Source organism: Pristis pectinata, chromosome 28, assembly GCF_009764475.1.
Source record: "Pristis pectinata isolate sPriPec2 chromosome 28, sPriPec2.1.pri, whole genome shotgun sequence".
Taxonomy (NCBI): domain Eukaryota; kingdom Metazoa; phylum Chordata; class Chondrichthyes; order Rhinopristiformes; family Pristidae; genus Pristis; species Pristis pectinata.
Window position 1 is genome coordinate 26,429,793 of NC_067432.1, and position 16,057 is coordinate 26,445,849.

Here is a 16,057-nt window from a genome sequence, read left to right on the forward strand (position 1 = left end):
TCCCTGAGTGGCAGTATGGATTCTGTCCATCTGGAAGCCAATTGACAAGGCTTTCACTGTGCAACAACTTTGAGAAATGTAGGGAGCAGCACTAGAATTGTACATGACTTTCATTGACCTCACTAAATCCTTTGACATTATCAACCAGAAGGGAGTGTGGAACATTCACCTCAAGCTTAACTACTTGCAGAAGTCCATCTCCATTTTGCATTTACTTTACAATGGCATTCAAGTCATGATCCTAACCAACAGCAAAGTCGATCTCAGTCTGGACTAGTGTTAAGCAAGGGTGTCGTTGACCTTGTGCACTTTTGACTATGACTGTCCTATGGAGCTGTGCACAGCGCACATGGGATGGCACATTGGCATTATTATTGGCTCACTTTGTGACCTTTCATCTTCAGTCTTGTGCCTCCTGGAGGGACAAATGTTTTGTGAATTTCCCTCTGATATAATGCCATAAGTTGCACTGAAACTGTTATTCCTGTTGTATAATGAATTGCACAAAATTAAACATACTCCATCCATCAGAAATGGATTGCAAAAATGATATTTATTAATTTTTGAACCTTTGAAAAACTTTGGGTTGATGCATTCTTTAAACACCAAAAACCTCTGAAATTACTATCATTAAAAGTATAGTAAAATTTTGATAATCTGCTATCTGACCATTCAGAAATCCAAATGCTTTGGCATCTGTTTCACCAGGTAATGTTTGCCAGGCTGCCTTCTGACTTGCCAGGGGCCTGGTTCCTGCACTCCCTTTCCATTTGCCAGGCCCCACCACATACTTCATCGGCTTCACCAGACCCCAGTACCCTTGCTCCCTTCTGACTCACCATGACCACGGTTCATACGCTTCTTTCTGACTTGCTGGACCCCAGTTACCACACTTTCTTTCAAGTGACCAGGATTCCATTTCCTGTGCTCCTTCCAAACTTGTCTTGTTCACTGGGAAATTTATTATAATACTGGGTAACATTAAAAAAAATTTAAAATGTATTGGGATATTAATATGAATAACATCAAATAGTTCAGAAAATGCTAATCTGCCACCACCAAAGTTCCAAGTGCACTGGATTATCTGAGCTTTACTGTGATTGTCTTTCCAAGGAATTTGACATGATAACTGTAAATAAAGAGAAGATGACACTGCATTGGGATTGTTCCCATCTTTATCTCCCCATCCCTTTTGGTGTAATTTACTATCTAAAACTCTCCATTTAGTGGAAACCAATGGAACGTGTGCTGCCCTAGTGATGGGGTCATGGGTAGGAGAGAGGAGCTACAATTTATCAGAAAATATGGTTTTAGAAAAAAGGTATAAAAATGATATAAGAAAATAGTGAAAAATTAATCTCAGTTTTGTAATGCAGAGGAACTAACTATATTCTATTACTGATATTGTAGGGGGGACTGGATCCAAGTTGGCCTTTGTTATCCCAGAGGAACAGTTTTTAAAGTCATGTCCGATATAAACCAACGACCAAATGGAGGAGTACACAGTGTGAAACGGTACAAGGCGGCATCATCTTTAAGCATTCTTCAAAAAAACCCAAGCAAGAGCCTGTATTTTTTTGACTTCAGTTCTGGGTAGGTCCATACCTTGTGGTATCTGTGATAATTTTAACCAAAGTAGATTATGTTAGATCAGCTGCTAATAATGTATCTCCCCTACTAAGTGATTTAAATTTCATACCAATCTTCTTGCAGCTGGTCAGAGAGCATAGATATGCCATCCAATTAAAAATCAAATCTCAGGAATTAAAATAACTTGGATAAATTACACAATCTGGTGAATTATATCAACCTTTCTTGAATCGTAAGCCTCCAGTTTTCTGGCACCACTCTCATATCCAATTGGAATATAAAAATGGTGATCAATGCTTTTATTTATATCTTTGCTGCTTTCAGATTTTCTTTCATTCTTGTTTTCTTTCTCTACCCCATGCTTCCTCCTCCTCCCACTCCCTTGCTCCTTTCTTCTTGATCCCTTCTCTCTCTTGCCTCTGTTCCATTGTGATGTTTACATGTCCCAATTTAGCTCATTTTTTCCTTGTATAACTAATTTATTCTTAGGTTTCTCCTTCTTCCTCTTGCTTCTGGGTATCTTCACATCTCTGATTCTCATTCATGTTATGCATCTTCTATGTCAATTTAACAAGCCCATTAATATTCAGCAAAGTATGATGTTTAGTCAGCACAAGATGGGTTCAAGGAACTAGAAAGGGATTGTCTGGTAAGAGAAAGTTGGGGGCTGGGAAGAAAGTGAGGGAATATGACCAAAGAACAAGAGCTGGTGTATGGAACAGAGTTTGGAATTTAGGGTCAGCTGATAGAACTGAAACTGTTGTGAGAAGAAGTAAAAGGACACCAGGAACTGCCCCAAGCTGGTGTGTGACATGTGGCCACATGGCACAGTGAGTTTGGATCTATGAGTACTCTGGGTTTGATCAGGGTTTGGAACTTGCCAGCGACTCCCCTTGTTTAGAACCCTTTAATCAGAGGGCCTGAATTCTGAGGTTCCCAAAAGTCAGAGGTCTCTGCTGTGAGAGCAAAGAGGAGCCAGTGATCTAGCAGTTGGTAACTTGGAGGGAGGGAATGCAGATGGACTGAAGGAAGCTGATCTCTTCAATGTGGGAGCTGAGTTGCAGACATTGGCTGCAGCTGATAAATTGGGGGCGATGTGGTACATAGTCCACTAAGTGAATGTGGTTTAAAACATGCATTCTGGAAAAGGATGACTGAGTAACCTCAAGAACACCAGCAAATAGGAGGAGGAGTAGGCCATCAGGCACTTCAAGCCTGCCCCACCATTAATTATGATCATGGCCGATCTATGCTGGCCTCAACTCCTCTTCTGTGCCACTTCTCCATACTCCTTTATTCCTTGATCTATCAAATATTTATCATCTCCGCTTTAAATACTTCCAGTGATCCAGCTACCACCAGCCTCTGGGGCAGAGAATTCCCGAGATTCACCACCCTCAAGAAATTTCTACATAACCTCAGTTTTAAATGACCAGCCCCTTATCTTGTAGTTATGTCCCCTTATTCAAGACTCACCCACTAGTAAAAACATCTCAACATCTACCCTATCAAACCCCCTTAGGCTCTTGTATGTTTGACCCTATTCTTCTGAACTCCAAGGAATACAGACCCAAACTACTTTGTCTCTCTTGGTAGGATAGCACTCTCATCCCAGGAATTAGCCTGGTGAATCTCCGTTGTACTACCCCCAATGTTACTATATCTTTTTTTCAGTTAAGGGGACAAAACTGTATGCAGTATTGCAGGTGAGGCCTCACCAATATCCTGTAAAATTGCAACAAAACCTCCCTAATTTTAAATCCCAACCCCTTTGCAATGAAGACCAAAATGCCATGTGCCTCCTTAACTACATGACAGATATGTCTTCTAGCTTGTTGTGTTTCATGGACAAGAACAGCTAGATTCCTTTGTACTTCGCTCTCTTGCAGTCTCTCTCCATTTAGATAATCTGCCTTTTGATTTCTCTTACCAAAGTCCATGGCCTCGTACTTCCCCACATTAAACTCCATTTGCCAGTCCTTTATCCATTCACTCAATCTATCTATACCTTAGTGCAGAATCACAGTATCCTTATCACAACATGCCCTTTTACTTATTTTCACATCATCGGCAAATTTGGAAACTTATTTACAGTTCCTTCCTCCAGGTCATTAATGAAAATAGTGAACAATTGCAGGCCAAGAACTGATCCCTGCCATACTCCACTATTCATCTCCTTCCAGTCTGAAAAGGACCCTTTTATTCAAAATCTGTTTCTCTGAGATAGTCAGTTTTCAGTCCATTCTAATACACTTCCTCTGATACCAAAGGCTTTTAATTTATGCACCAACCTTTTATCTGGGCCTTTGTCAAATGGCTTTTGGAAATCTCAATATACTAATCTACTGGTATCCCTCTATCAACTCTCCCTGTTACATCCTCAAAGAATTCATGCAAAGTTGTCAAACATGATTTACATTTCATATAACCATGTTGACTAAGTTTAATTATATTATGCTTTCCTAAATGATTAGCTATTTTCTCTTTGATTATTGACTCCAGCATCTTGTCGATAATAGCTGTTAAACTAATTGGCCTGTAATTCCCTATCTTCTGCTTTTCTCTTTTTTTGAACAAGGGAGTCACATTGGCTGTTTTCCAATCTTCTCTTACCACCCCCGCATCTCCCCCCCCCAGGAGTTTAATGAGTTATGAAAATTTTCAACCAATGCATCCACTAGCTCTGCAGCCACTTTCTTTAAACCCTAGCATGCAGTCCATTGGGTCCTAGTGACTTGTCCACCTTTGCCCCCTGAATTTTTCCAATAACTTATCCCTTGTAATTGGGATTTTTGTAACATGGTAGAAGTTATTTGAGATTAGCCCGTCTGATATCTTAGGGTTATTAGCAATATCGTCCATCGTGAAGTCTGATGCAAAATATTTATTCGTCGTATCTGCCATTTCTTTGTTTGCTGTTATTAGTTTATCAGCCTTATTAATCCTCCCTCATTACATAAGACCAAATCTAAAATAGCCCGTTCCCAGGTAGGCTCCGCAATGTACTGCTCTAAAAAGCAATCCCTGATGCATTCCACAAATTCTTCTATGATACTCTTGCCAATTTGGTTCATCCAATCAATATGTAGGTTAAGATCTCCCATGATAATTGCAGTTCCCTTCAAACATGCCCTTGATATTTCCCTGTTTACACTTGACATATTGAGTGGTCACATTTGGGAGTCTATAGACTAGGCTCACCTTCCTCTTCCTTCCCCTACTATTCATGATGTCTACCCAAACTGATTGCACATCACCAACCACTGCCTTTTATGTCACTACTCAGCACTGCTCTGGTACCTTTTCTAGATTAACAATGCCACCCTCTCTACCTGTTCTTCTGGAACTGCATAATGAGGAATATTGAGCACCCAGATCTGGTCACCCTGCAACTACATTTCTGTAATAGCTATTGCATCATACTCGTATGTTGCTATCTGTCTATCAACTTGTCTATCTTGTTGCAAAAGCTATGTGCATACAAGTAAACAACATCAAACTTTGATTTTTTTTTTAGTTATTTACAACTCTGACTTTGCTTTATTTTGCATATTTTTGTTTACATCTTTTGCTGTGGCCCATCACACCATGACTGTCAGTTTGCCCTCGCCATCATGTGCCACTGCTCTTTCATTTCCTCCTGGTTTATTGAACCTTCCATTCTTGGAGCCCTCCTCCTCCCTGTGAATGTTTTCAGAAGTGATCGATGGGATACCTCACACATGAACATCAGGGGGCTCAGGGAAAGATCAAAGAAAGAGATTTATCTTTGGCATGTTTTGAAGTTGTACAAAGTACTTTTAACCATTGGGGTACCTTTGGAGCACAGTTACTGCTGTGATGTGGGAAGTCTGGCAGGTAATTTGTACACAGCAAGTTTCAACAAGAACAATGTGATAATGCCCAGATAATGCCTTTGAAATAAATTGAAATAAAAACACACCACTTCTCTGTAAGGTGCTGGGGAGAGAAGATTGGGCCTTTGTATAACATCACATCCATAAGAATGCACCTCTAGCAATTCAGCCTTCCCTCAGCATTGCATTGATGTACCAAGTAGGTTTTTGTGGTTAAGTCTCTGGAATGGGAATTGAACCGAAAATCTTATAGCCAAGTTGAAAGTCCTACCAATTGAGATGGAGCTAACACAATCTAAGTCAAATGGAGATATAGGCCTCCAGTGATGGGCTAGAAGGTGAGCTGAAGGCCTCTTGAAAAAGAAGGCTATTACCTTCCATTTATAAATGTAAGGAGAATGGTGTTATTTGGGCAGCTGGCAGGAACACCAGAAAAAAAACTCAACCTAATATTGCAACAGCTTTGTAATCATTTTCCCCGAAACTGAGCCCCATCGAACCCCTTTTTATGCATGTGCAAATAGTACCTCAGGTTCATTTTCATTACCACCTTCCCACTGGTTGACTCTCCCCAACCATGCCACCCCCACACCCCATCCTGCTTACCACACCCACAGCTCACATTATCAATTAGTACGTTTCACAGCCTTTTGTTTGCAGAGTGCAGTATGTGCCAATGATGATTATTCACTTCAATTTCCTTGGTTCCTGTTAGGATTCTTTTTATTATCCTCCAAGCAAAACATGTACGGAAAGGTCACAGTTACTGCTCCAAGCACGGGTGTGAGCGAGTGAGGATCTTGGCACACATCAACTCCTGGGAAACCAGCTCCTGCTTACAAATGGGTTATTCAAAGAAAGGCACAAGTGATCTGGGCCATCTCTCACCTCTCACTGGGCGAGTAGCTGCTTCCTGCAGTCAGTGTGGTGCACCACAGGTACGCGCTCTACATTGAGTGCATTTAAGCATGAGATGCAGAGGGGTATGGGGAAGTGGGTGTTTTCCTGAGATATTGAAATTCAGGAAGTCATTGAATCTTGGAGAAGCTATAACACACATTGAATTAAATAATGCCAGGGCTTAAGCAATTAAGCTACGAGGACAGCTGACGTAGATTTTTCCAGTTTGCCCTTGGCCCTGGAAGCTTTAATGAAACCTCATTAAATCATAAAAGGATTTAATAGGAATGAAGCAGAGAAACAATTCCTGTGGTTCAGAGATCTCAAGCAAGGAATCTGAATTCAAACTAGGTCTTGCTGGAGTGTGACTATGCAACACCGCTTCCTACAAAGGATGGTGGAAATCTGGGACACACATCTCCAAAGACTGTGGGTCATTTGCAGAGTTGGAAGCTGAGATCAATAGATTGCTGTAGATTAGCAAAACAAAGTACCACAGGGTAAATGGAGTTCAGATGCAGCCATGATCTAACTGAACAATGGAGCAGAATTTAAGAACTGGATGTCCTTTGTTCGTGTGTTTCTGCAGACAGTGGAAGATTGGATAGAGAGGAATGCAAACCCATATAGGACCTGCCCTATTTTTCCTTCCATGAAGAAAAATAATTTTCTTCATCTATTTTGTGATTAGTATTCCTATGCATTTTAAAACCAAATTACACGCTATGTTTTTATTCTGTTTGAGTCCTTCTGTTTTTGAAGTCCTTTCTTTTTTCTGTTGATCCTAGTGATCTGTTGCCCAATATTTTTTAAGTGGATCATTTCCCCCAGTCTTCTTTCCTTTGTTTCAACCACTTGTTTTTGCACTAATCAACTGCCAGATCCAGGTGTACATTTTACTCATCTTGTATCCACTAACTTCCTCAACAGGCTGAAATGCCACCTTGTCACAAGCTGCCCACGACCTAGTCCTTCACTTCTATTCCTCAATTACAAACTATCTGCCTAAAGTCTTCACTATTTCACTTACTTGTACTAAGTGCCCTAAATCCCTGCAAACCCCAATTCTCCTACCTATGGTAACTAAAGCCAAAGGAGATCCTTTTCAGCATGATAACCCTATTGTTTGACTTAGTGTGGGTTTTATCACCAATAATTCCCTTTGAAGGAGTCAAAAATTCAGTCAGTTATCTTTTTTAAATTTGTGTAGGTGCCAGAAATCATTTTATAAGGTGCTTATTTTTTTTGTTTGTTTTCTATTGACAGGTTAAGATACAAAACATTCTTTATGACATTGAACACCAGATACAATTAAATACATATCTGTTGTATACCAGGTTGCTATCACCAGTGATCCACACAGGACCTACATCAGAGTCCAGATACAATCACAGAGCAGAGCAGACATACAAAATGGCCATAAATTTGCTTTCATTAAGGTAACAGTGATAAATTGATTATTTTTGAATCTGACTTCCTCTGTAAGTTGTTTGGATAAAACAGTTGCAAGGATAAAACAGTTGTTTGACTTGAATGAGTAAAAGACTACTTTTATTTATAATTCTAGTTTATTTCATTTTGCAGAGACTGGTCATTAACTCCAATTTGATATTCAACAGAACCTAGCCTGAACATGAATTGTTGTTTTATTCTGGAGAATTCAGATGAGATGGTTATAGTACTGGATTAACAATCCAGTTCCTAAATTTGAATCCAATGGCAGCAAGCTGGAGAACATGAAATAATAAATAGGATAATTGGTGGTCAGAATCAGGTCAGTGGAGTTGCCACCCAGCCTAGTATTACCTATGATTCATTCTTAATTCCTTTCTATGGATGATCAATAAATGCTTTCCACTAGCTTTTCTCACACGTCAAGAACAATAAAATCTCTAGGTTGAACCAAAACTATTTTAAAAGTGCAAATTAATAACTGATCTGAGCTCTGAAAATTATGTAGGGATCTCCTGAGAAGGAGGGCAACTGTTTCAGAAGTTCCAGAAACTGATCATGTAAGTGCAAACTGGCAGTGCGTTCCAGATTATCAACCACTCTGTGTAAACATAAAACAACCTTACCCCTTAGATCCCCTTTAAAGCTCTTACCTCTCACCTTTAAACCATGTCCTCTTGTTTTTGATACCCCTACCATGGGAAAAAGACTTTAACTAGCTATGCTGTCTATGCCTCTCATAATCTTCTTTACTTCTAACAGGTTGCTCTTCAGCTCCTTTGCTCCAGGAAAAAGGAGTTCAGTTTATCCAATCTCCTCATAACTAAAGTCCTCCAATCAGACACCATCCTGGTGAATCTCCTCTGCACTCTCTCCAGCGAATCCCACCAGAACTGCACACAATATTCCAAGTGCTGCCTAACCAGTGTTTATTAAAGTTGCAACATAAGGTCCCCAACTCTTGTATTCTGTGTCCTGATGTATGAAGGCAAGCATTCTTCTTCACCACCCTATCCACCTGTGCTGCTACATTCGGGGAACTATACATTTGGACCCCTAGCTAATCTCTGTTCAGTAACATTCCTTAGTGCCATACCAGAGCAGATGTTGCATTTCTGGCGGTTGCATGGAAAAGTGCCAGGTGAAAGGGAGTTGTGGAGATTACAGGTTAGGCATAGGGAATAAATGAATAATTAAATGTCAAGAGTAGACAGTGGGGAACCTTTGTATTTGATGCAACTGAGTGGCTTCCTAGTGCATTTTCAAGGACAGTTTAAAACCAAATACGTTAGTGTCCGACAGGACTTGCTTGGAGGACAAGCCAACTAAGCCCAGCAGGTGCATTCTTTATCCAGCTGTCTTTAACATTAACAGACAGCTTTATGATCACATGATCAACATCATAATCAGCTATAGTTTTGAGATTTTTCTTAAACTGAATTTGCATTCTCAAACTGTTATGATAGAGATTCTGGAAATGCAGGTCCAGATTCTATTATGGTAACATAGACTTTCATTACAATTATCTCACTATAGTAATCAATGAGACTTTTGATTTAAATATTTCTTTTAACCAATTTGATTAAGTGGCCTAATTGGGTTGAGGTTCCAAACATGTCAGAAATAGTAATTCTTTCTTGTTATCCAATGGAGAATTTATTTTTGGATTTTATTAAAACTGCTTTAGACTTAAAGCATTTGGTTTCTTACAGGGAAGATGAAGTGTTGCCATTCTGTTCCTGTAGGTGAACGATGATGTTTTCCTCTTTGAGAAGCCGGGATTGTTCTTTGTCACGATAGATGCATGTTCTGGAGAGATATTGAGCAGGCAGCATTTTGACACAGTCCAAGCACTGCCAGCAGCTGACTCCATTGCTAATTACATCCATGCAACCATTCCAGAAAGGTGAGCAGATGGACAATTGTCTATTTTTCATAAAATGCCTACTGTCATTGTGAAAGCAGCTGTGAAAATTTGGATAAAGCAAATAGTCATAGTCTTCCAAGACTGGGAGTGAGAATAGCCACACAGCAAGAAAATAACCCTCCATAGTCTGCACAGTTCAAACTTTTGAAGAAGCCACTTAAAGATAAATTATATAAACTTCTGTACACACAAATTAGCTAACATGGGGCATGACTTATTGACAGATCATAATGTGCAAGGCCACCAAACCAGTCCATTGTTAGTGTACAAAACAAAAGGATCATAACGATAGGAAAAGAAGAAAAATCCTCAATTCAATCCCATGCAGCTGCTTATTTTAGTACTAAGCAATTAAAACTTACTTACTATAGAGTGAAACCACATAATGGCCATTGCTGATTGCTTCATGTCACTAAAAATTTCCCAACATGAATCAAATTTGCATGTGATTTCTCCGTGAGGCATGCATTAAGTTGCATCATTTTCCATACAATGCTCCAATACAATTAGAGCATTGTGGGGAACTTGAATTCAAGTTCTTCTTGGGCACCTGAAGGAGAATTGAGATTTTGTTGTAGAGTGTCATACTGAGCATTACTCTGATCGTGGTTATCAAATGACTTGAGTTATGGCAAAAAGCTACAAAATGCATTCCTTTTCAACCTTGATAGAGACAAGACACTGTATATGAGATTCTATGTAGAACAGTAAAGCTCAATTTCCAATTAAGCTCAATTCCAACAGAAGCTCAATTTCCAATTAAGCTGTGAATGCAGAGCAAGTCATTATAAACTTCTTCACAGTATGCAGTCAATAACTGGAATAGTTTTTAAGAGGGTTCCTGGAGGCCAAAATTCTGAATTCATTCTTGTAGTTTATTGCAGAGGGAAAAATTGAAAATTTCTATGATGTATCCCCGCATTACAGCAGTTCAGGTAACGGAAATTTGCCCTTGCAGAATTCACAAATCATTACCAAAATACTTGAGATTCAGTATAAAAATTCACTCTTACAGAATTTGTTTTAAAAAACACACAGGGGTACACTGTATCAAAATACCTTCAATAATTGAAATAAAAGTGATTGAAAACGTGTTAGTAGATCAAGGACTACTGAAAATACCAAAATACGAACTGCTTAACTTAACTCTCAGGTCTGACTGTTGTCGGATTGAAGAAGTGATTTTCCCAGTGTCATACTGGGAAATCCCAGCCAATGACTCCGCCATTGGACTCCACATGAACCCCAGCAATAGAATAATGTAACAACTGCACTGGCATCCTGCAACATCTGGCTGACAAGTTTGGCTACATAATAGACGGTGCACTTCAAAGTAATACATTAAAGCAGAAACACTGAGGGAAGTATTAAGGTGTCACAAAAGTGCAAGTCTTTTTGTTAAATTTAAAGAAAAAGGACTAATTGAGATCAAAACACAAAGTGATCACCCATGAATAGGCATTAGCAACACTTTGAATGGTTAAGTGTTGAAAGCATGTCCCAGTATTAGAAGTAATACAAGATATTTGGCATGTTGGAATTTCCTGGATCAAAATGATTGTGATAGCAACCAGGAACGCATCTCCACTTATAACATGGGATTCAATGGGAATAAAGGTTCCACATTACCTTTATTTTCGTGTCCATGAATTTGACCCTAGAATCTATTTCCTTTTTCAGTCAGAATTCACTTTTCCTAACCCATTTCTCAGATTTTCAAATCTTCCTAAATTTTCCCATTATTTGTGTTCAGGTATGTTTGTTCTTTAAATTCTTCCTGTTCTGATATTTGTTAAAGTATCCAGACCTTTTCTACTAATCTTTTATTGAGCTTTTTTCTAATCCTGTTGTTTTGGACACAGCAAGGACACATGCAAATAAGTGGATATCTGATGACTCAGTTTTTTCTGTTGAAGATCTACGTGTCTGCATTTTCTTCTCTGTTCTCTTCAGAGTATTGCTGGTCAAAGAAAAGTTCTTCCACTGTTCTCTTTCCCAAAATTTCTTTACATCGAACTGTCTCTACCACCTTAAGTTACTTCAAACTCAACGGCTGTGAAGGCGGATGAAGGCTGCAACAAATCCATCAGCTCCAATCGTCATGGTTTCTGTGCCACAGGATTCTTGAGAGGGAGGGAGAACAGCCAGAAGTCATGGTTCATGTTGGTACAAACGACATAGGTAGGAAGAGGGATCAGGTTCTGAAAAGTGAGTTTAGGAAGCTAGGCAGAAGGCTGAAGAACAGGACCTCAAGGGTAGCAATCTCAGGATTGCTGCCAATGCCATGCGATAGTGAAAGTAGGAATAGGAGGAGATGGCAAATAAATGCGTGGCTGAGAAGTTGGCGCAGGAGGGAAAGTTTTAGATTTTTGGATCGTTGGGATCTCTTCAGGGGAAGGTGGGACCTGTACAGAGAGGACGGGTTACACCCGAACCTGAAGGGGGCCAATATCCTTGCAGCCAGGTTTGCTAGGGTGGTTCAGGAGGGTTTAAACTGGTTTGCGAGAGGGATGGGAACCGGAGGAGTAGGTTGGAGGAAGAAGGGGATGAGGAAAGGTCAGATCTAACAGGTAGAGAGGCTTTGAGGAAGGAGAAGCAGAGTACAGGCTATAAAAGTAGTAAGATGGATGGGCTAGAATGCATTTACTTAAATGCAAGAAGCATCAGGAATAAGGGAGATGAACTGAGGGCTTGGATAAGTACATGGGACTACGATATTGTGGCTATCACAGAGACGTGGCTGACATCAGGGCAGGAATGGATATTGAATACTCCTGGTTTTCAGTGTTTTAAAAGGAATGGGGGGGGCAGAAGAAGAGGAGGGGTGGCGATACTGGTCAGGGACAATATTACAGCTGCAGAAAGGGTGGATAATGTAGAAGGATCCTCTCTAGAGTCAATATGGGTGGAAGTTAGGAACAAGAAAGGAGCAGTTACTCTACTGGGAGTATTCTATAGGCTCCCCGGTAGCAGTAGGGATACTGAGGAGCAGATTGGGAGGCAAATTTTGGAAAGATGAAAAAATAATAGGGTTATTATAATGGGAAACTTCAACTTCCCAAATATTGATTGGCACCTGCTTAGTGCCAAAGGTTTAGACAGGGCAGAGTTTAAGTGTGTCCAGGACTGATTCCTGTCACAGTATATTGACAGGCCGACTAGAGGGGATGCTATATAAGATCTAGTTTTAGGTAATGAGCCAGGTCAGGTGACAGATCTATAGGTGGGTGAGCATTTGGGGGACAGCGACCACTGCTCCATAACCTTTAGAATTGTCATGGACAGGGATGGGAGCAAAGAGGACGGGAAGATATTTAATTGAGGCAAGGCGAATTATGAGGGTATAAGGCTAGAACTTGAGTGTGTGAATTGGGATGACATTTTTGAAGGGAAATGTACTATAGAGATGTGGTCGATGTTCAGGGATCTCTTGCAGGATGGTAGGGATAAATTTGTACTGGTGAGGCAGAGAAGGAATGGCAGAGTGAAGGAACCATGGGTGACAAGAGAGGTGGAACAACTAGTTAGGAAGAAGAAGGCAGCATACATAAGGTGTAAGCAACAAGGATCAGACAGGGCTCATGAGGAATTCAGAGTAGCAAGGAGGAAACTTAAGAAGGGGCTGAGGAGAGTGAGAAGGGGACATGAAAAGGCTTTGGCGAGTGGGGTTAAGGAGAATGCCAAGGCTTTTTACTCGTACGTGAAGAACAGAAGGATGGCTAGGGTAAAGGTAGGTCCGATTAAAGACAAAGGTGGGAGGGTGTGCCTGGAAGCTGTGGAAGTGGGTGAGGTTCTCAATGAATACTTCTCTTCAGTATTCACCAAGGAGAGGGGTCTTGATGACGCTGAGGACAGTGTTGGTGAGGGTAATGTTCTAGAGTATGTAGATATCAAGAGAGGATGTGTTGGAGATGTTAGAAAATATTAGGACAGATAAGTCCTTGGGGCCTGACGGAATATTCCCCAGGCTGCTTCGTAAGGCTAGGAAGGAGATTGCTGAACTATTGGCTAGGACCTTTGAGTCCTCATTGTCCACGGGGATGGTACCGGAGGATTGGAGGGTGGCGAATGTTGTCCCCTTATTCAAAAAAAGGTAGTAGGGATGATCCAGGGAATTACAGACCAGTGAGCCTTACGTCTGTGGTGGGTAAGCTGTTAGAAAGGATTCTAAGAGATAGGATCTATGAGCATTTAGAGAATCATGGACTGATTACGGACAGCCAGCATGGATTTGTGAAGGAAAGATCTTGCCTCACAAGCCTAATAGGGTTCTTTGAGGAGGTGACCAGGAAGATTGATGAGGGTAGTGCAGTAGATGAGGTCTACGTGGATTTTAGTAAGGCGTTTGACAAGGTTCCGCATGGTAGGCTTCTTCAGAAGGTCAGAGGCCAAGGGATCCAGGGAGGCTTGGCTGTGTGGATTCAGAATTGGCTTGCCTGTAGAAAGCAGAGGGTTGTGGTGGAGGGAGTGCACTCGGATTGGAGGGCTGTGACAAGTGGTGTCCCACAAGGATCAGTTCTGGGGCCTCTACATTTTTTTGTGATATTTATTAATGACTTAGATGAGGGGGTGGAAGGGTTAGCAAGTTTGCAGATGACACAGATTGGTGGTGTGGATAGTGTGGAGAGCTGTCGAAGCTTACAGAAGGATATGGATAGGATGCAGAGCTGGGCTGACAAGTGGCAGATGGAGTTCAATCCGGAGAAGTGTGAAGTGGTACACTTTGGAAGGACAAACTCCAAGGCAGAATACAAGGTAAATGGCAGGATTCTAGGCAGTGTAGAGGAGCAGAGGGATCTGGGGGTTCATATCCACAGATCACTGAAATGAGCCACACAGGTAGATATGGTAGTTAAGAAAGCTTATGTGATGTTAGCTTTCATAAGTCATGGGATCGAGTTTAAGAACCGCAAAGTAATGATGCAGCTTTACAAAACTCTGGTTAGACCACACTTAGAGTACTGTGTCCAGTTCTGGTCGCCTCACTATAGGAAGGATGTGGAGGCGTTGGAGAGGGTGCAGAGGAGATTTACCAGGATGCTGCCTGGATTAGGGAGTATGGACTATGAGGAGAGACTAATGGAGCTAGGGCTTTACTCATTGGAGAAAAGGAGGATGAGGGGAGACATGATAGAGGTATACAAAATATTAAGAGGAATAGATAGAGTGGACAGCCAGCGCCCCTTTCCCAGGGCACCAATGCTCAATACAAGAGGGCATGGCTTTAAGGTAATGGGGGGGGGGGAGTTCAAGTGAGATGTCTGAGGGAGGTTTTTCACCCAGAGAGTGGTTGGTGCATGGAGTGCACTGCCTGGGGTGGTGGTGGAGGCTGATATGTTGGTCAAGTTCAAGAGATTGTTAGATAAGCATATGGAGGAATTTGAGATAGAGGGATATGTGGGAGGAAATGGTTAGATAATCTTAGGAGTGGTTTGAAGGTCGGCACAACATGGTGGGCCAAAGGGCCTGTATTGTGCTGTATGGTTCTATGGAATCAATTGGTTGATTTGTGAAGTATCGTGTGCTTTTTGTAGTGCAACATCAAGTGCACGTTAAACAAGTACACGCATAGGTGTCTTCACTCTGTGGGCTACTTCTAGCCAAGATTGGACTCATAAGCCACTTGAGAGCCCATAAGTAGATCAACGGAACGAAGACCACCATCCTTGACCTTGAGGGATAGCCATGACGACGACCACCTATCTGACCACTCCCTAAACACTTGCATTCCTTACCTCTTGCAAAAAGACAAACTGCTGGAAGAACTTGGCAGGTTGAGCAGCATCTGGGGGGGGGGGGGGTGCGGGATAGGAGGAATTGTCAATGTTTCGGGTCAAGACCCTTCATTAGGACTGTGTCTCTGTTCTTTACCATTTGTTTCTCATGATGTAGTATCAGCACCAAAATGCAGTATCATATTTGTACACAGGACCAAATTATTTATAAAAATTCAAAGTAAGAGATCCACATCTTGCCAATAGAAGAAATACCACTTACTTGGGTCCTGAGCCATTTCTTTATCCATGCTTATTTCTGGGCATTTTCTGTTTTGGAAGGAATGTCTTATAACATAAAGTTTGTTCATTCCTGTTGGTGGTTTATATTTTTGTTCTGTTTCTCTCTTGCAGGTCAATTACTCTTGTCTGTTCAAGAGATGATTCTGGCTGGCCACTAATCCATGTGTCTTCAGCTTTTCTCAGGCTAGGTGCTGCAAAGCCGATCAAATTTTTCATGGAAGGTGATGTTAGTTTGTGCTGGTCCTCCATTAAAAACCAAAATTAAGAATATTAATTAGAAATGTTCTTATTAATTAGTGTCCAGGGAATGTATT

General features: G+C 41.0%; 2 protein-coding genes across 5 annotated transcripts in view; both read left to right on the forward strand.

Moving 5' to 3' along the window:
• The window catches only part of LOC127583920 (cell surface hyaluronidase-like), a 120,309-nt gene that overhangs the window by 98,722 nt on the left and 5,530 nt on the right, over window positions 1-16,057 (forward strand). For 2 of the 4 annotated variants that reach the window (XM_052040342.1, XM_052040345.1), the window contains 5 exons: window positions 1,411-1,593; window positions 6,163-6,385; window positions 7,685-7,786; window positions 9,545-9,705; window positions 15,855-15,964. In XM_052040342.1, the coding sequence (XP_051896302.1) occupies window positions 1,411-1,593; window positions 6,163-6,385; window positions 7,685-7,786; window positions 9,545-9,705; window positions 15,855-15,964 (779 nt within the window). Of the gene's footprint in view, window positions 1-1,410; window positions 1,594-6,162; window positions 6,386-7,613; window positions 7,787-9,544; window positions 9,706-15,854; window positions 15,965-16,057 lie in introns of those variants that run through there. The other 2 variants (XM_052040343.1, XM_052040344.1) reach the window with 2 other exon arrangements.
• The window catches only part of cemip (cell migration inducing hyaluronidase 1), a 220,155-nt gene that overhangs the window by 70,347 nt on the left and 133,751 nt on the right, over window positions 1-16,057 (forward strand).